At 38.9% G+C, this 19713-nt stretch overlaps 1 protein-coding gene across 4 annotated transcripts in view; it reads right to left on the bottom strand.

Moving 5' to 3' along the window:
- RALGAPB (Ral GTPase activating protein non-catalytic subunit beta) overlaps positions 1 to 19713 on the bottom strand; it is an 88777-nt gene that overhangs the window by 36912 nt on the left and 32152 nt on the right. For 3 of the 4 annotated variants that reach the window (XM_042930985.1, XM_042930986.1, XM_042930988.1), the window contains exons 9-18: positions 19393 to 19609; positions 15705 to 15906; positions 12485 to 12652; positions 11840 to 11954; positions 11177 to 11324; positions 8964 to 9028; positions 7424 to 7553; positions 5083 to 5216; positions 3826 to 4008; positions 129 to 280 (exon numbers count right to left, since the gene is read on the bottom strand). In XM_042930985.1, the coding sequence (XP_042786919.1) occupies positions 129 to 280; positions 3826 to 4008; positions 5083 to 5216; positions 7424 to 7553; positions 8964 to 9028; positions 11177 to 11324; positions 11840 to 11954; positions 12485 to 12652; positions 15705 to 15906; positions 19393 to 19609 (1514 nt within the window). The remainder of the gene's footprint in view (positions 1 to 128; positions 281 to 3825; positions 4009 to 5082; positions 5217 to 7423; positions 7554 to 8963; positions 9029 to 11176; positions 11325 to 11839; positions 11955 to 12484; positions 12653 to 15704; positions 15907 to 19392; positions 19610 to 19713) is intronic. The other variant, XM_042930987.1, reaches the window with a different exon arrangement.

Here is a 19713-nt window from a genome sequence, read left to right on the forward strand (position 1 = left end):
AGAGAAAAAGTATCTTGAGAGGTTGCATCGCTGAATGCCGAACAACTGGGGAGGAGAAGAAACAACAGGGATGACAGCTAACCCCATCCTAATTCCTAGGCACAATCCCTGTGCAGTCACTTTCATACCATGTTAGGGTGGCTTCCGCAGCATCCTTTACCCTCATAGATGCGGGGTTTGGCTCCTTATCTCCTTTGTACTTGACCTCTTGCTCACTGTTCTTGGACTTACTTCCTGAAATTCCCAGTTCCACAATCTCCAATACTTCCTTAAGACAATCCTAGAAGCAGGAAAGGCAGATCAGTTTTTGTAATACACCTGAGAAGACAGGGAAATACATCAAAATACTAACAGTGGTGGTATTTTGCTGACAGGCTCCAGTTTCTTTCTCACTTTCATAGGTGGATATTAATTTCACAATAATAAACTTTGCCCCCACCCCAATTTCTCTTTAAAGAACTGAATTTGAGTGTTCAGAATTAAATAAGTAATGATAAATTCCATACTATTTTATCAGTCATAATTCTTATAAAATTACCACAGACAATAAAATTATGAAAGCCCAAGTTAAAGAGACAGAACAGTAATTCAGTTAAACCTAGAGTGGTTTAAGATACATTAGATTATCCAGGGGCGCCTGGGTGGCTCAGTAGGTTAAGCGTTTGGCTCAGGTCATGATCTCATGGTTTGTGGGTTCGAGCCCCACGTTGGGCTCTGTGCTGACAGCTCGGAGCCTGGAGCCTGCTTCGGATTCTGTGTCTCCCTCTATCTGTCCCTCGCCCTCTCAGACCCTGTCTGTCTCTCTCTCTCTCAAGTTAATAAACACTAAAAAAATTTTTTTTAAATTAAAAAAAGGTACATTAGATTATCCAAAGGGAAATTTATCAGTTACTGACATTTTTAAGCAATTCCTGGTATCATAACTTTAGAAGCCATAATGAAAATAACTAAGATTTGGGGCACCTGGGTGGCTCAGTAGGTTGAGCATCTGTCTGACTTCAGCTCAGGTCATGATCTCATGGTTCATGAGTTCGAGCCCTGCATCAGGCTTACTGCTGTCAGCACAGAGCCTGCTTCGGATCCTCTGTCCCCCTCTCTCTGCTCCTACCTCACTCATACTCTATCTTGCAAAAATAAACGTTTAAAAAAAAAAAAAAAGTGAAGATTTAATCAACAGTATTATTTTAAGAACTATATAAAGCTCTCCATAAATATTCAATGAGCCTGATAATCTCTTATTTATACTATGAATTCTTGATAACTGCCTGTCTCCCTATAAGGAAGATATAACATGGAACAATGGCAAGAGAAATCAGCCTAGATACCTGTGCCTACTTGAAAATGGAACACATGTGTGAAATGAATTTTTTTTAAGCAGGCTTCATGCCCAGCTTAGAGCCCAACACAGGGCTTGAACTCAAGACCCTGAGATCAAGACCTGAGCTGAGATCAAGAGTTGGGACACTTAATTGACTGAGCCATCTAGGGGCCCGAAATGAAATTTTTATACACAGGCAAACTTTACGGCAATTTATGCTCTAGTTTTGCAGCCTCGATACCAACTGTCCTTCGGAATTTGGCAATGGGTGACCAAAGTGCCCACTGGTCATCTTGAGGCTACCACATCCTTTCAAAAAATAATATTCTTAATACTTCAGATAAATTGGTCAAGATTCCAACTTTCTTTCCTTTTATTTTCATTTAAGAGAGATAGAAAGTAACGCGAGTGGGGGGAAGGGCAGAGAGAGAAAAGGTTACATCTTTTTTTTTTAATATTTATTTTGTAATTTATTGTCAAGTTAACTAACATACAGTGTATACAGTATAATCTTGGCTTCCGGAGTAGATTCCCGTGATTCATCACTTACATACAACGCCAAGTGCCCTCCTCAATGCCCATCACCCATTTTCCCTGCCCCCCCTCCAACCCTCCACCCCCAACAACCCTCAGTTTGTTCTCTGTATTTAAGAGTCTCTTATGGTTTGCTTCCCTGTTTGTAACTTTTTTCCCCCTTCCCTTCCCCTATGGTTTTCTGTTAAGTTTCTCAAATTCCACATATGAGTGAAAACCTGTATCTGTCTCTGACTTATTTCACTTAGCATAATACCCTCCAGTTCCATCCACGTTGTTGCAAATGGCAGGATTTCATTCTTTTTCATCACCAAGTAGTATTCCATCACACCACATCTTCTTTATCCATTCATCAGTTGATGGATATTTGGGCTCTTTCCATACTTTGGCTATTGTCAATAGCACTGCTATAAACACTGGGGTACATGTGCCCCTTCGAATCGGCACTCCTGTATCCTTTGGATAAATTCCTAGTAGTGTTATTGCTGGGTTGTAGGGTAGTTCTATTTTTAATTTTTTGAGGAACTTCCACACTGTTTTCCAGAGTGGCTGCATCAGTTTGCATTCCCACCAACAGTGCAAGAGGGTTCCCCTTTCTCCACATCCTTGTCAACATCTATTGTTTCCTGAGTCGTTAATTTTAGCCATTCTGACCAATGTCAGGTGGTATCTCAATGGTTTTGATTTGTATTTCCCTGATGATGAGCTATGTTAAGCATCTTTTCATGTGTCTGTTAGCCATCTGGATGTCTTCTTTGGAAAAGTGTCCATTCATGTCTTCTGCCCATTTCTTCACTGGATTATTGTTTTTCAGGTGTTGAGTTTGGTAAGTTTTTTTTTTGTTTGTTTGTTTTTTGTTCTTTTTTTAATTTTAGTTTGCTAAGGTCTTTACAGATTTTGGATACTAACCCCTCATCTGGTGTGTCATTTGCAAATATCTTCTCCCATTCCACTGGTTGTCTTTTAGTTTTGTTGATTGTTTCCTTTGCTGTGCAGAAACTTTTTATCTTCATGAGGTCCCAACAGTTCATTTCTGCTTTTATTTCTCCTGCCTTTGGAGACATGTCAAGTAAGAAGTTGCTGCAGCCACGGTCAAAGAGGTGAAAGCTACATTTTTCAAAAGAACTTTTCGGGGTGCCTGGGGTGGCTCGGTCAGTTAAAGCATCAGACTTCAGCTCAGGTCATAATCTTGTGGTTCGTGAGTTCAAGCCCCGCATTGGGTTCTGTGCTGAGAGCTCAGAGCCTGGAGCCTGCTTCACATTCTGGGTCTCCCTTTCTCTCTGCCCCTCCCCTGCTCATGCTCTGTCTCTCTCTGTCTCTCAATAATAAATAAATGTTAAAAAAAATATTTTTTAAATAATAATAATAAAAAAGAACTTTTCTATGGGTTAATTTGCAACCAAATATAAGCATGATGACAATTATTGAGTTGTGCTCAAAAGAACAAGTGTTCTCCTAAAATATTACAACTATATTCAGTGTAAGTATGCAATATTGTATTTAAAGATTCTTTTTTTTAACATAAGTTATTGTTAAATCGGCTAACATACAGTGTGTAAAGCGTGCCCTTGGTTTTTGGGACAGATTCCCATGGTTCGACATTTACATACAACACCCAGTGCTCCTCCCAACAAGTGCCCTCCTCAATGCCCATCACCCATTTTCCCATCTCCCCCACCTTAAAGATTCTCTTTTAAGAGGGATTTTCCCAGCATACATTTTTGTTTCTTCTCCCCGTTTTAAGATCTAGTAAACTTGGGGCGCCGGGGTGGCTCAGTCAGTTAAGTGTCTGGCTCACGTCATGAGCTCAAGCCCTGTGTCAGGCTCGGTGCTAGGTGTGGAGCCTGCTTAAGATTCTCTTCTTTCCCTCTCCCTGTCCCCCTCCCTGGCTCATGTGCGAGCAGTGTACATGCACCTGCTCTCTCTCAAAAACAAACAAACAAACAAATCAACAACGGATCTAGTAAACTAACCTTTTCATCAAGCATATCAGGGTGCTCTGTCAGCCAGACACAGAGACACTGAAAAGCCGCTACTATCATGGAGTGCAGATCCCGGGAGTGAAGAGGAGCTGGCCGACTACACTGGTACACAATGTAGCTGCACACGGAGCTGATGGCTCGCTTCCGGTCTCCAGAGTCCACCATCACCTTCACCTGAACACAGTCACACGGGGAACACAGTTAGCCAGGATCCACCGTACCAATTTCAAAGTATCTGCGCCGAAGCCCAGCCTTTCTGATGCTGTGATACACCACAGAAAGTCTTATTTTTTAAAATGGTATTAAAAAAAAAATGGTATTTCTACAGAGGAACAGAATATTTCAGATGTATCACATAATAGTCTATAAAGAAGGCATTTTTCAAACCCTAAAACAGTATTTCATTTTAGCATATTTCTTCACTGCCTAAGACCTAAACTTCATCATTGCCAGATATCAGAAGGATAGCTGGCAATGGAACGTGTGCCCATTTCTGAAGCCTCTGAAGCCCCTAACCCAACCCTACAGTGAGGCTCTATGGGCTACGAAGTTCTATGTACCTGCTCAGAGGTACAATTAACATAGAGGATACTACACATATTGAAAGTGAAAAATTTGATAAATTGTGGCCAAAGTATATACCTGTGAACTATCAGCACAAAGTAGTGGACATATCAATCACCCCCCAAAATATCCTCATGCACCTTGCTAATCCTTTCTCCCACTCCTTTATGCCCCTTCCCTAGGTTACTACTGATCTACCTTCTGTCACTACAGGTTAGCCTGCATTTTCTAGAGTTTTATACAAATAAAATCATATAGTATTGTACTCTTTTTTTGAGGGGAGAGGGTCTGGCTTCTTGTACTCAGCATAAATATTTTGAGATTTGTGCACATTTTCCCACGTACTTATTAAAATTTGATGATCCTACAATGGCATAAAATGTCACGCTGAAAATTTAAGGGTATTATATAGCATATACAAAATCAACAGGCATTCTATTATCATTTGCAAATAAATAGGAAGTACTGAGATGTTTCCTGTAAACTAACAACAAAAATATAATTCACTCTTTGAAATTATTAAAAACAAATAAAGTTCACTTTGTACAATTTCACTTGAAGGCTCCTTTTTGCACACTCTAGACATAAACTATGTTTGAATATAACCACCACTGTCAGGAGATACGGGAAAAAGAGTGACGGTCCAAAGCTGTCAGGCTAAAATACGACGACTGTTCCCCTCACCTTTGCCAGGCCAGAGAGGAGCTCTAGAGCTGCCAGTGATATGCTCATGTCTTGCCGCCACTGGGAGTTGAGTCTTTGGGTGACGAGATGAATGCTGCGGATCAGGAGCCCAGCAGCTGAATCTGTATTAAGAGCTAGGATATAACCCCAATGCCACATCCCACAGGGAGGGAAAACAACTAAGCATTAGTAACAAGAAGCACAGCATTCCACCAGGCACAGACCACAGCAGCCACAGTGAGCACAATGGGCACCCGCACAGGGCTACACTCCCCACCCCACCGGCCTGAGCACCAAGCCTGACTCAACAACAGTGCACAGGGCACACACACTGGACCAAAGCAGCTTCTAGTTCCCAGCTCAGCTACTTTTTACACAGACATCCACCGGGATCTGGCAGTTCGATATCATTCTTATAATAATGTAAATCTTAAAATTTCTAAACTCATAGAGAGTTACATTTAAAAAAAAAAAAAAACAAAAAACAGTGAAAAGGCTATCATTATTTCCTTGGAATTTTATAGAAAAAAGAATTCACATTTTAGAATCCCCTCAGATGCTAGGAATAAAGCATCTGTTGAAATTATTTTCAGGGTTTAAACTATCAAAAGTCACATGCAATGTCTTTCTAAACACATTTTAACATTTAATTCTCTAAGACCACTTTAGGACTTCTAAAAAAGAAATTAACCAAGTCACCATGTTTTTTATTTGGCCTCCAGTTCTACTGGGGCGCTTGGGTGGCTCAGTCGGTTAAGTATCCGACTTCGGCTCAGGTCATGATCTCTTGGTTCTCGAGTTCAAGCCCCACATTGGGCTCCCGGCTGTCAGCACAGAGCCCACTTTGGATCCTCTGTCCCCCTTTCTCTCTGTCCCTCCCCCACTTGTTCTCTCTCATCCTCTCTCAAAATAAATAAATAAAAACTTTAAAAAAATGTAAAGTAATTACTACTTAGCTAATAATAAATTAGGACAAACTAAATTGAACTTTATTATAAAGGAAGCTTTAGGGACATTATACCTGTCGATCCTATCAGAAAGAGGGCAGTGACAACAGAAAAAGGAATGATCATTAAAGAGAGACATTCATGCGACACTAACACAAATCTGGATTTCTTAGTAAAAACTACAACATTACAAGCAGAACTCACTAACACCAGTTCAAAATGCTGAAACAAACAATAATCACTTCCAACATTTATATTAGAACACATACAATAATTCAGAAAATTCTTTAGTTTAAAAGTGTTTTAGAAAGCATAAAAAACAAATTTTCACCTATAGTATACTTAAATCCATGAACATAATGAAGATAACAATTTTAAGTAACTTCTTTATAAATTCTGTATTTAAATTTGTTGAATAACCTCACAATGACCTGATATCTCTGACATGCTCGAGGATACTTAAAACATGCCTGGACTCCTAAGCTCATGAATTTTCCAGATGATTAAAAAATTAAATTCACGTCTAAGGATCTAGATTTCATTCCAGTCAAGTTGGACTGGCACTCACGGATTCAATACAATGTGAATAATTATGTATAAAAACACAAAGGCACCCACAAACTCACAGAACCCATAAATTAACTGCCAAGGGTAAAGGATATCATTGAACAGAATGCTCAGCTAGCAAATGCTGCCTTACTCTTGCTTAAAATTTGTGACTGAAGAATCTAACCAGTTATAGTAAGATATATAGTTTTTAAACACAAAGACACTCTCCTGCGGGTTCCCATCTAAGGTATATTTCATCACTCCCCTTATCACACTGCAATAACTGACGTGCTGGCTGACTCTGTCATTAGAGCCTGAGGGACAGCACATCCTATTTGACTCTGTATTACCAACACTTGGTACAGAATCCAGAAATGTTTCCCTGACAACCCACTATAATCATTTATAAAATCTAATAAACTACCCAAAATTAGCTATTAGAAGCTATAGAGCTAATTTTAAAAGATTTGCTTTCTTTTAAAAAAATCTTTTATAGGCGCCTGGGTGGCTCAGGCAGTTGAGCATCCGACTCTTGATTTCAGCTCAGGTCATGATCCCAGGATCATGGGATCAAGCTCCACATCGGGCTCCACACTGAGCATGGAGCCTGCTTAAATTTCTCTCCCTCCCTTGGCCCCTCTCCCCTGCTCACACTCTCTCTCTAAAATAAAATAAAAATTAAAAAATAATAAAAATCTCTTAGACTAATAGTCTATTATACTTAAATACCTTAAAAAAATCATAACATTACAATTTTGTTTAAAAAGATTTTGTTTGTCTTACATATCTGGGCATTAAAACTTATTCAATAAAATTTGGATTTCAAAAAACCAGACATGGCTTACCATAATCCCTTAGGAGGGCCTGAGCAGGTCTTTCACTGTCAGGAGTTGTGGGCTCTGTGCTTCCACCACTTGCTGAACTAATACCACTATTAGTGCGACTATGACTCTTCAGGTGATTTTCTCCACCACCCTAGTCAAATAAAAACGAGTCAAATATCTGAGGTCTACATCCCAAGTTGACAAGTATAAATAGAGGTCAGTCATTAAAAGCCATGTTGATAAAATGGAATGGCTAAGTAGCTGTTTAAGCAGCACAAACTGATACAGATAAAAACTGACAAGGGATTAAAACTATCGTGTTTTTGCACAGACACCATCTATTGAAGGGTATGAAAGGTCTGATGATTATGGTTGCCCATTCTGGAGTCTTCTTTGCCGCTGTTTACAAAGGGCCAGCTCAGGACCTTTCCCATCTTCACTAGATTTCGCGAGCTAATAACTCTGGGTCCTTAAAGAAACACCCTAGTGCCTCTAAGCAAAACTTCAGAACGCTTTAAGATTTATACAATCTTAAAAAAAACAAAACACAAATAAACCACAGTAACTTTCAAATGTAGTTACATCATAGAACACAAACAATGAAATATTACAGTTAGTACTTCCATATGTACAGGGGCTGACAAAGGTATCTGTTAAAGATTTCTCTCATTTTCCCCCATATAAACAAAATTCATTATATCCACATCAGTTGATTATTTTAGCTACCTACTGGGATATGAATCTAATTTCCTTAATAATAATTTGATCACCCATCTTACATATACCCATCTCATTCTAGTATACTCTATTAATTTCTCCACTCTCCTGTCTTTACTCCAGGTACAAGGATCACATATCCTGAAGCCAGAAGTAGGGGGGCAGGGGAAACATTTTTAATTTGGAAGCATTGATGCTTTGGGGGACCTTCAAACTTTGGGTGTAAAAGAGCTGATGGGGGCGCCTGGGTGGCTCAGTCGGTTAAGTGTCCATTTGTTGATTTTGGCTCAGGTCACTATCTCACCGTTTTTTAGGCTCACAGCACAAAGCCCATTTGGGATTCTCTCTCTCTCCCTCTCTCTGCCCCTCTCCTGCTCACATGCGCCTGCCCATTCTCTCGCTCTCTCAAAATAAATAAACTTAAAAAAAAAAAAGAGCTGATAAGATGGAAAAGAATAAACTCATGCTTGTTTCCAGCCAGCATTAGATCTACTAGGCATAGAAGGAATAATAGAATAGAGGGCTTTTCCTAGATTATTCAAGCCAGTTCACCAGCACAGCAAAAGAAGTCAAGAGCTTCAAGCAGACACTGTCCAGGAATAAAGACTGTATCTATCTGAAATTTCTCTCATGCAGAATCTCTCAAAGACCTGATTAATGGCTGAGGAAGCACTAAAAGGTAAGAAACCTCGAAATACACATTTTAAAATAAGATCCTTCAGAATCAATGAGCTGAATTTACAAATGCCTTTAAAAATCACAAAGACAGACATTTTGGAACGCAATTTACATAAAATCAGATGTTGATATTCTCCTGACACATTACACGTGGTATGCTTCTTACCATCTCCATTTGGCAACCAATGGCTTCTAAAAGTGCTGAATCTTGAACAATATTTAACATTGCCCCTGTAACAGCAAAAAAAAAAAAAAAAAGTGCGTTTTATTTAAATATATGACAAGAATACTAAAATGGCTGAAATATCTCAATTAACAGCAGAGACAGGAATATGATTTTAGCTGACTATGTAAACATGTCAATTTCAAGGGTAATACAAACTAAGAAAGATATGGAATACTTTAAAATCACATTCTGTTCTTTTAGAAATAAAAGAAAAACAACAAAATAAAAATCACAGCTATATCTTTCTGACCAGACTGCTTTTTAATTTTTTAATTTACATCCAAGCTAATTAGCATATAGTGCAATAATGATTTCAGGAGTAGATTCCAGTGACTCATCCCGTACGTATAACACCCAGTGCTCATTCCAAGTGTCTTCCTCAATGCCCCTTGCCCATTTAGCCACCCCCCCACCCATAACTCCTCTAGCAACCCTCAGTTTGTTTTCTATATTTAAGAGTCTCTTATGTTTTCGTCCCCTCCCTGTTTTTGTATTATTTTTGCTTCCCTTCCCCTATGTTCGTCTGTTTTGTATCTTAAATTCCACATATGAGTGAAGTCATATATTTGTCTTTCTCTGACTGGCTAATTTTGCTTCGCATAATACCCTCTAGTTCCATCCATGTTGTTCCAAATGGCAAGATTTCGTTCTTTTTGATTGCCAAGTAATACTCCATTGTGTGTGTGTGTGTGTGTGTGTGTGTGTGTGTGTGTGTGTGTGTGTATGTGGGTATATACATACACATACCAGACTGCTTTTTCAGAATGATTAAAGCCACATGGCTCAGGGCTTGACCATGGCTGCACATTCTGAAGGCAAGCTGCATGTATTTACTATCAGAGAACTTACAGCTCTAGAAAAGGCTACGACAGAAACAAGATGGTGAGCCTAACACACTGCTTCTCATCCCAGTGTGGGAGTGCTCTTGTCCACCTGGTTAAAGAGGGGACAGACATAGTTTTCCCAATCTATAGGAAGAGTGACAATTGACTCTTTCTTGAAATATACATAGGGAGCTCTTCAGAACAAGGGTTAAGGCAAAACTAAATATCAACTCTGTAGAAAATTATCTGATTTCAAGTGACATGTTATTTGAATAACCTAAAACCCTACAACTTGGAGGCCCTCTTATAGTGAGATTTAAGCTCTGTTCCTTCAAGTCTTTTCCAAAAGGAAACAATTTATTCTTCCCTATTTATTCCACTTTCTCACTGCAAAACATACTACATTCTGAACACTCACTCCAACTACTACTGCAATCACCCATTCTTTGGTCATGACACTTCCTCTCCTGAAATGAAATCCTAACCTCATTTCTGCCTATTCAAATTCTGCCCTACAAGATCAAATTTAACTCCCACTTCCCCCTCTGAAGTCTTCCTTGCCCTTTTGGTTTCTTCGCTCAACACTGAAGACACTGAACGAGGCAGGCAAGCTCTGCCTTGAGGATATCCTAATTTCTGCAATAGGGCTTGCTCAAGGATAAAAGCCATGCCATCAGTTCTTTAGTGTTGTCCTCAGAATGCCTGTACTTAGGACCATGCTCTTGGCTTCGACGAAAGACACAAAGAGACAGTTGTGGTAATCAAGTTGAAAAATAATGAGCGCTTATGTCACTGGCCGTACGATGAGGGGCCATTTAAAAGAGAATCAGTATGATCAGGGGACCAAAAGAAAACATTAAGGAAAAAGGAGGGAAGCACAGCAACAGCTCCTCCTCAGTTTGCTCCTGGCAGCATTCTTACATGGCTTCTAGAATTACACCCAACTCAAATTTTTTCCATATGGACGTAATGGACAGGAGGAAGAGGAAAACACAGATGTAAGAAGGGAGGGAAGGAAAGACAAGAGAGGGAAGGGGAGGAAGTGGGTTAAAGGAGAGAGGAGGAGAGAGGAAAGGCAAGAGGGAAAGAGAAAAATATCACAAATAAAACTAAACAAAAAGGATGCACTAAGACAACTGTAATTCTTCCCCCTTCCCTCATCTCCCCCCTTTAAACTTTTTCATATATAAAAGCAAACAATTCTGCCTCTGATTCAGAATAAGTAGAGTTGTATTAGGCTTAGGTTCCCATCACTGACCCCTGCTGTCTCAGCATGCCTGGTGTCAACAGCATACGGGTTCACTTAAAAAAACTTTTGTGAACACAAACCTAGTATCATTTGAGTGTTGTTGGGGTCCGTCTCCGTTTGCAAGGCACCTATTAGTATATTCACAAGTCTCAACTTCAGGGACAAAAAAGTTATCGGTTTATCATATGAAGAGCTGTCATCATTACTAAACTTTCCTTCCAGGACCACCTATGGAAGAAACAAATAATATTCAACATCGACCGCTGTGGTGCGCTATGCCCATGTGGCAACCGCTACAGTGGACAAAGAGGTCGGTCTAACAAGAAAGGCTTTCAATCTGACTAATATTAGCCACTGTGCTGGCTAATGTGGCACTAACTCACACAGCATGTGTTAGTGCCATCTGAAATAGGAGACCAAGGCATGCTGGTTGACTAACAGAAGAAATACCACAACAAATCAACTTTGCCAGTTCAACTGAAATAATCTAAGTTGGTTCTTTTTTTTTTTTTTTTTTTTTTTAAGATTTTATTGATTTATTTATTTTAGGTAATCTCTACATCCAGTGTGGGGCTCTAACTCACAACCCCAAGATCAAGAGTTGCATGCTCCACCGACTGAGCTAGCCAGGAGTCCCTGAGAAAAATCTTAAAAAGCTCATGTTCCATTTTTAAAATACAATTTGACTTGAAGAAGCACACAAAACAGAATGCAGAATATAAAAAACTTTAATGAAACGTTACCTCAGATTTGACTGTGCCAAAATGATGAGGGAGGGGCAACAAAGAAAGTAGGATATTAATGGAAGATCTTCTCAATTCTGTTGGGTTTACATAGCTTTTGAATTTTGAGAGTTCTCTGCCAAAAAAAAAAAAGAAAAAAAAAAGAAAAAAAAAAAAGCTTTTGGTATTTCCAAACCAAAGTATGTTTTTAGCTATTGCCAAATATACATTATGTCAATTTTTCACAATAGAAGTACTGGGTTTGGTTTCATAAAGAATGCAGTAACTACTTTCTACTGAGTTTATTTTCTGCAGTGTGTGTGTGTGAATTTCTATGTTAAGGTGTTACAGAATTAAACTAGAATCTGACTGACTGATTTTAAATGTATGACCTACTCTATAAAAGTAGGACCTCTGGGCTGGGGTTGTTCTTAGCCCTCCAGATCAGGCCAAAAAGAATTCGACATGCCCATGGACAAATCAGAACTGATTGAATTCAGGGATGAGGTGGATGGATCTGGATGTTCTATGCCCATGTAATGTGACCTGAGCTCCTCTGGGCTATGAAGACAATAGCACAGGATAAATTAGGCAACTGGGGAGGAAGCACCAAACAGACCAGGCCAAACCCAACCAGTGACATACTAGTGCAGAATGATAGCTTACCTGTCAGGCAAAATGGTTTCAAGAGCTGAAATAAAGTAAGGAACCACAACATCAATCCCTTTCAAGTCACAGCAGAACAAAGGAGGGGAGTTTAGAATAACGCTGGCCAAGACAGGATGGCACACATAATCATTTATCTGCAAACCTTGAATTAAAAGCATGTAAAATCTAGGAAAGCAAGAAAAAAATTTTAAACAAACTGCCGATCAATTATTTTCATAATCATTAATATTTTCTACATAGTCATCTGAAAGCCTATTTCCACTCTTCATTACTTCTATCCTTAAAAGGTATTACTGGAGTTAGAACAACTCAAAAGCAAATATACTAAGAACCAAAATATCTTTCCTAATGAAAAGAAAAAAAAGATTCATGTCTCTTACACCTTCTCGAAGTTTTAAGCCTTGCAACTCAAAGTTATAGGTGCCTGCAAATGAAGCAACCAAAACAAAACAAATGGCTACAGCAATTATTAATAAGCCAGAGGAATTAGTGAGCTGAATTCCATGCCAGTAAAGTTTTGCAACATCTTCCAATTCCTAAAGAAAAAAAAAGGGTGCATTGTGTCTTTTTTCCCTTCCCCCTCTTTTCCAGGGGGATGAAAGAAAGAAACCTCATGCAGCCCTGCATTCACCATGACATGGAGGGGAGTCTGAAATAAAACTCCTTTTAGGAATATACCTGCATCTACCTCCGTTTAGTCCCCTCCCCTAACCCCCAATCAACTAGGTATTCAATCTTCTATAATTCAGAGCGACTATACTGGTAAACTCTTCTACCGTGAGGTACTTCTTTTCTCTGCAAAACTCTTTGGAAACCGCTTCCTCACCTCCTGGTCACTACTCAACACATTTCAGTCTAGCTTCTCTTTCTAGAATTCAGTTAAAACCATATTCGCAAATAACCAACAGTATCCCAAGTGCTAAATCCAAAAGACATGTCCAAGTCTCAACTTACTCTGCCTTTTTAAAGTATTCATTCACCACTTTAATATACTCCCTTCTTCTTTTCCCTCTCTGACTGCTGTAGCTGTTTCCTCTAACAGACCTCTTACTCCGCTTGCCTCCTATACTGGTGTCCATCAGGCTGCTAAGCTCCATCCACTCTCTTAAGCTCCTTCTCGTACTAGCCTGGTTTTAAGCCACAGAATATAATCAAATCAGTCTTTAGTCCATGCCTCTCAACTGAGCCCAGATCTGTCAGCCAAAAGTGTGTGGATACCTAAAGGCAGGTCATGTCCAATTATCGATTACTGACAACATGTACTGATTACTCCAGTATTTGCAGAGTGTCTGGCACATAGTAGGAACTTCATTATTTGTTAATATCCCACAGGCATCTCACACTCAACAGGTTCATAACTAAGTTCATCATCTGCCCTCTCACAAATCTGCCCTTTTGGTTGGTCATACTACCATCCATCCAGTCTTATGGGCCAGACAGAAAGCTCATGATAACAACCTTCCACCTTATCACTATTGGTACTGTTCAGGGTATCTCCCCAACCCATAGTCTCCCTCCTGAGACTACGCCCCCACCACAAAGGATGAGCTCCAGCACTCCATGTGACCCACCCTCACAGCCATAGCGACTAGGCCAGAGGTAGACGCCCGATTAATCAGATCTTTTTTCCCAGGAATCTGAAATTAGGCTTCAGAGATGCTAACTGGCCCTCCTGATCACCTAGACCAAAGCAATGGAATTTGGGAACTCAGAAGCACATTGAAACTTAAGAAAATAATCTGCAGAGAAGAGAAGAATGAGGAAGTTCTGGGAGACCAAGAAGACAGAGAAACAGGAAGAAAGTTGTTTTGTTCCTTGAACACTTTCTAGTTGCTGGTCCCTGCCCTTTGTGCGGCCCTGCTGCATGTCCTGACCTTAGAATGTATTAAATGGCACAATTTCTCATAACATGTTTCTATTTTGCTTAAATCACACTTTTGATCAGCAGAGGAGTTTCCTGTTACTTAAAGCCAAAGTCTGGTGGCTCTGTCGGTTAAGTGTCCGCCTTCAGCTCAGGTTATGATCTCACGGTTCATGAGTTTGAGCCCCGCATCAGGCTCTGCACTGACAGCTCAGAGCCTGGAGCTTACTTCGGATTCTGTGTCTCCCTCCCTTTGTCTCTCCCCCACTCCTGCTGTGTCTCTCTCCCTCTCAAAAATAAATAAACATTTTAAAAAATTAAAACAAAAACAAAAGCCAAGAGCCTATTATTAAGATTTCCCTGATTAGTTCCCTGTTTCAGGCCTATATGATTCTGCACTTGGTTCCCTCTGATTCAGTGTAATCCTCTCTCCCGAGAACCTATAGCAGGCACAAAGCCACCTAAACGGTATCGTTGATCACTTTAGCAGCTAGGCTAAAGGTCAGCTGAGGAAAGCGAAATGTAGTCAAGAAAAATAGGAGGCCACTACAAGTTAAACTAGGAAAAAGGTGGCAAGGTCTGAAGCGTCATGGTTAAGACAGAGTAGAGAGATTCCAAAGAGGGTTAAGTAGCAGAAAGGCAGGAGTTGGTTCACCATCTAAAGACACAGTGGAAGAAGAGTCTAAAAGGACTCTTAGTTTCTGCCCTGAGCAGCTAAATGGCTGGCAGAGCCATTCACACAGATGGCTGAAGTCAAAGATTTGAGTGAGAGGACCCTACCCAACCTGCTAACATACTCTAAATACTACCCATCCTTTTTAAGTCCAGCACAATCATCCCATCCTCTATAAGTCTTTCCTGAATCCCTGGGTAAGTACATACTGCTTCTTCTTCTGAATGCCCACAGCACTTTACCTCTGCCTCTCTCCTACCAACTTCTATTACTAATGGATCACTGTCACTTGTGTCCATGGCTTTCTTTGCTCACTTGAGAAAATAAGCTCCTCAGAGGCCAGATTCACAGCTAACATTTCTGGACTGTGTATATGGCTAATACTGTGCTGAAAGTTTATTTAACTAGCGTGATCCTTCCAAATCTCTCCATAATTAATAAAAGTCAAATATGATGAAATAAATAATACTTCTAAAATAAAAAGCACCTTAAGGATATTTACCAAATTTGATGAGGCAGGCAAAATGGAAGAACTTCAAGCAAAAGTTTCAATTACTTACAGACATTTGCAAGTTTTTCAGACCAATGTTTACTCATCAATTCAGCCTACCAAGCCATGCTACATTAGTTTCACTATCAAAACGATATAAATGGAAAAAGGAACAAAAAGAAAATTCTAAGACCTGGATAAATAAGCTGGCAGAATCTCTTCTCCAGTCTTCTTGCTACAAAAAATCCTACACAGTGTCCCACAAGCCTCAGCTCTTCCTGCTTCATAGTTATCAGGAAATTCACTTGCATCAAACATAGGATTGGAAACCATGGTGTCTGTGGACATTTGTGACCCTTTCCGTCGAAACTCCATGCTAGCTTGTGTTGTAATGGCTGAGGAGAGAAAAGGAGGGTGTTATTACATTTGTCAATACGCAAATAGGCTCATGGGACCCTGGACACAAAGATCAAGTGTTGGTGTCATTAAATAGTTATTGAAATAGAATTCAATAATGCTTGTTTGGCAACTATGTCTTAATTTTTTTTTTTTTTAAGGGGCTCTGGGAAATCTTCTTTGAAAATAGTAACAATTAATTTACAGTGATATTAACAGTTTCACAGATTCTACTAGAAGCATTTTTCAACTGAACTTTTGATCAGCAGAGTACATTTGTATATATCCGTACTCAGAGTCTCAGATATATAATAAAGAATTTGGCTTTTCTATTATTAATTCTTTTTCCTCTCCCTGTAGAATGATGCTTAAACATTAAGAAAAACAGCTACTGCAATTTACATATTACCCCAGACAGACATTATAATTAAATGGGCAAGCCCATGCCAGTTCGTATATTTTAGGGAGAGGGCAAAGTAAGGATGAGAAATGGGCAGGGAGGAAGAGAGAGCATTCCCACCACCCACCCAACTCCAAAACACACACCAAAGAATCGCCCAACCAAGCAAAATGAGAATGAATTTTAACAACCACAGACAGCAGCTAACTTGAGGTTGATAAATCAGAAAATTGGATTGGCAAGAAAGATTATCATGGTCATTCGTTGTCACTGAAACAGAAGCCCTTTGAAAGTTGCTTTTACTTTTAACAAAAGATTTCATAGTGTATTGAAAATCACTCTGAAATCTTTTATCACTCTACGTGAAATGTGTAAATTATTTTGTAATAATAGTTTTAATAGAGTGCAGAGTCAAGCAGAAATCTTTATGCAACTTCCCATGAGCCATTTTTGTCCTGAATAAGCTATCCAGCAATAATACAATTGAAAAACACTACATGCAGAATGCATACAAATCAAACACTAAATCTGTATAAAAATAAGCTTAAAGCTTTAAAAAAAAAAAAAAAAAAAAAAAAAGCCAAAACACAGTTAGTGCAAAGTCCTGGAATTCATGACATGACCAGACTAGTGTACAGAAATAATGGGACTGATTCAGGCAGATTAATTTGCTTTTGCCAACAATCTTCCCCATTCAAAACACAGAAAAGTATTTTTCTTCCCAAGTGCAAAAACTACAAGAGACAATGACAATCAAATTTTTTAATGGAATTATGAAAAAAATAAAAACATGACTGCAATTAAGGAGAAGCTTCTGGTTCCTACTTACAAGATTTATAAGAAAGAAGAATTTGGATAAAAGATGCTGCAAGATAATAGAAATAAATGGAAACAAATCAAAGGACAGCAGTAATCATAAAATACTTTAAAGATGGTGAAATTTTACAATAAGTTAAGAAGCTTTTTAGCTTTTTAAAAGTTAGATTAAAAGCTTTATGATACCACAAGCTAGTTCAAAAACAGGAAATTGTGCATTCAGATCCAAAATTATGAGTTTTGTATCATGCAAAACAATGAACGAAGAAAATTACACAACTACAAAGAATTGAGGTTTTGAACTGCCAATAACGTGCATTAAAATTTTAGTTCATTAACCCTTCCCAGCTCAATGTTACTTTTACAAACTACAGTGTAATGTCACATCAATCTAAAGCTAACCAGTTCATAGAAGCAAACACTTTAAGTTAGAGGTGAACTGCATGGCAGAATTCCTTGATGGCAGCCAGTACTTAGAAACAGACTAACAGTGTTTGTATTCCCAAACCCTCCATCCCCACGACTTCAAGAGCAGCACCCATTAGCACTCCAATCCAGGGAAATACCCGGACACCTCCTATCTCCTGGGTAATGTAACAGCCTTTCTCATCTCTGAACACAACAGGGGGAAGAGGAGCTTCTATCTTTTCCACACCAAGGAAAATGTTAAGAGTTCAAAGTAAGAATTTGTTGCCCACATATGATCTGAATTCTGGTTTCTATCTTTTGGCACAAGAGGGTGAGCAAAGCTGTTACAAACTCCCTAGAGAGTGAGAAGATTTGCATATTCCCTTTAAGCAAGCCCACCAAGGAGGCAGGAGGTGGAGCCATTCTGGATTCAGGGACTTTAGAGTCAACAGCTTAATACCCAAAAGTTACAGCATAAGAATTGCACCTTAATAAAAATAAAAATTAAAAATATGACTGATTCGTTCTAGCAAATACAATACAAATTAATAAACATGATTCGGAAAACTCAAAATATATGGCACATGAACATAAGAAAATATAAGCCAAAAATGGTTTTCTAAGTTTTCATTGAGTCATTACTAAGTACATTTACTTATCCACAAGTAAGCATTACTTTCAAGCTTGTAAACAAAATATGGAAATGGCAGAATATAAAGGGTTTGAATTCGAAGAAAATGAACAAGGGAATCTGTAAACTCAAACATGCGATCTCAAATCATATTCCTGAAAATATCTTCATATTCACAACTTTTTAAATCATTTAAAAAATTTGTAAGAACATCTAAAATAATTATACGTGTATAATGCTCACTTAGACCTTAGTTCTGAGATGATTCATAACAGCTAAGAATGCATTTCTGAGAGAAAGCAGAGACCTTTATGATCAGTATATTAGTTTTAATCCTTGGAACCAACATTCCCCCTAGACATGCATAAATTAGGCATCCTTTTCTCTCAAGCTACTTCCAACCCCAGTCAGAAAAGTGCTTTCTTACCAAACAACCAATACACTCATTAATGCATATAACACGGTGCCTGGGCACGTAGTAACTGTAGCTCAGTAAACGCTAGCCATTATCATCGTTCTCCGTAAGACCTATCAGAAATATCCAGCACATTCTGCACTTCCCTACGCTCCCATCCTGCACACTATGCCACGACTTCCAAGTACAACGGTAGGATGACAAAAATAAATCAGATTTTATCTAAATAGTTTAATTTGTCATAAAATCTAAATGAAGATATCAGGGTTGAGTTATTAATTCTCCACCAGTCTTATTTAGTTCCAGAGCAAATGGTATTTTTGAAAGTGGGCCCTGAAATAAAGTTCTCTCAACTAAAACCTGAGAAGTAAGAGTCTTTCATGAAGCAGAAATTTTCTGATCTTGATATGTACTAATAAGTGAATGGCTGTCAGAATCTAAGAAAACACTTCTTGTGAATAAATTTCTGGTCAAAATCTTCAATTCTTTCTCTCAATATTATTACCCTGGCTGACATGAAGGGAACTTCCAGGCCACCTACTGAAAGGAATTTGATTCAACAAAAAGTGGCTAACCTGAAGTGTGTCTAATAAAACCAGACAAATGCCAAACCTCATAGAACATACATAAAAAGGACAGGTAGGAAAACTTCCTAAATTCTGTTACTGCAGCTGGAAGGGGTTAAACACAAAGACACTGCTTGGTCAGAGACAGAAAGCTTTTTAAGATACATATTAATCTTGCAGGTAGGAAAGATTAAAAAGAAAAAAAAAGAAAAGAAAAAAGTGATAACATATTTCTTGAGCAATATTTACCAGTCATGCTGCTGTCTCTGTTTATCCCATTATGAAGTTTACAGTGAACAAACGCTGCATCAAATAACCATGATCCAAAGAGATTCAAGATGCTGTTAACCTTTGGTCTCCGAGGGGCAGGCAGTGGCCGGGGTTCAGAACTTGTCTGATTGGGACTTGACAGAGGAGAAGTGGAGGATGTCTGGTGCTGAACTTTCGAGGCATGAGCAGTACTAACCTGTTACAGGAGTGTAAGAATACATCCACACTCAAGAAAAATGTGAGAAAACACCAGGACTTTTTTAAACGGATAGCAGCTTAACAAGTCAACTTTACACAGCA

The sequence above is a fragment of the Panthera leo genome, chromosome A3 (genome assembly GCF_018350215.1).
Source record: "Panthera leo isolate Ple1 chromosome A3, P.leo_Ple1_pat1.1, whole genome shotgun sequence".
NCBI classification, from domain to species: domain Eukaryota; kingdom Metazoa; phylum Chordata; class Mammalia; order Carnivora; family Felidae; genus Panthera; species Panthera leo.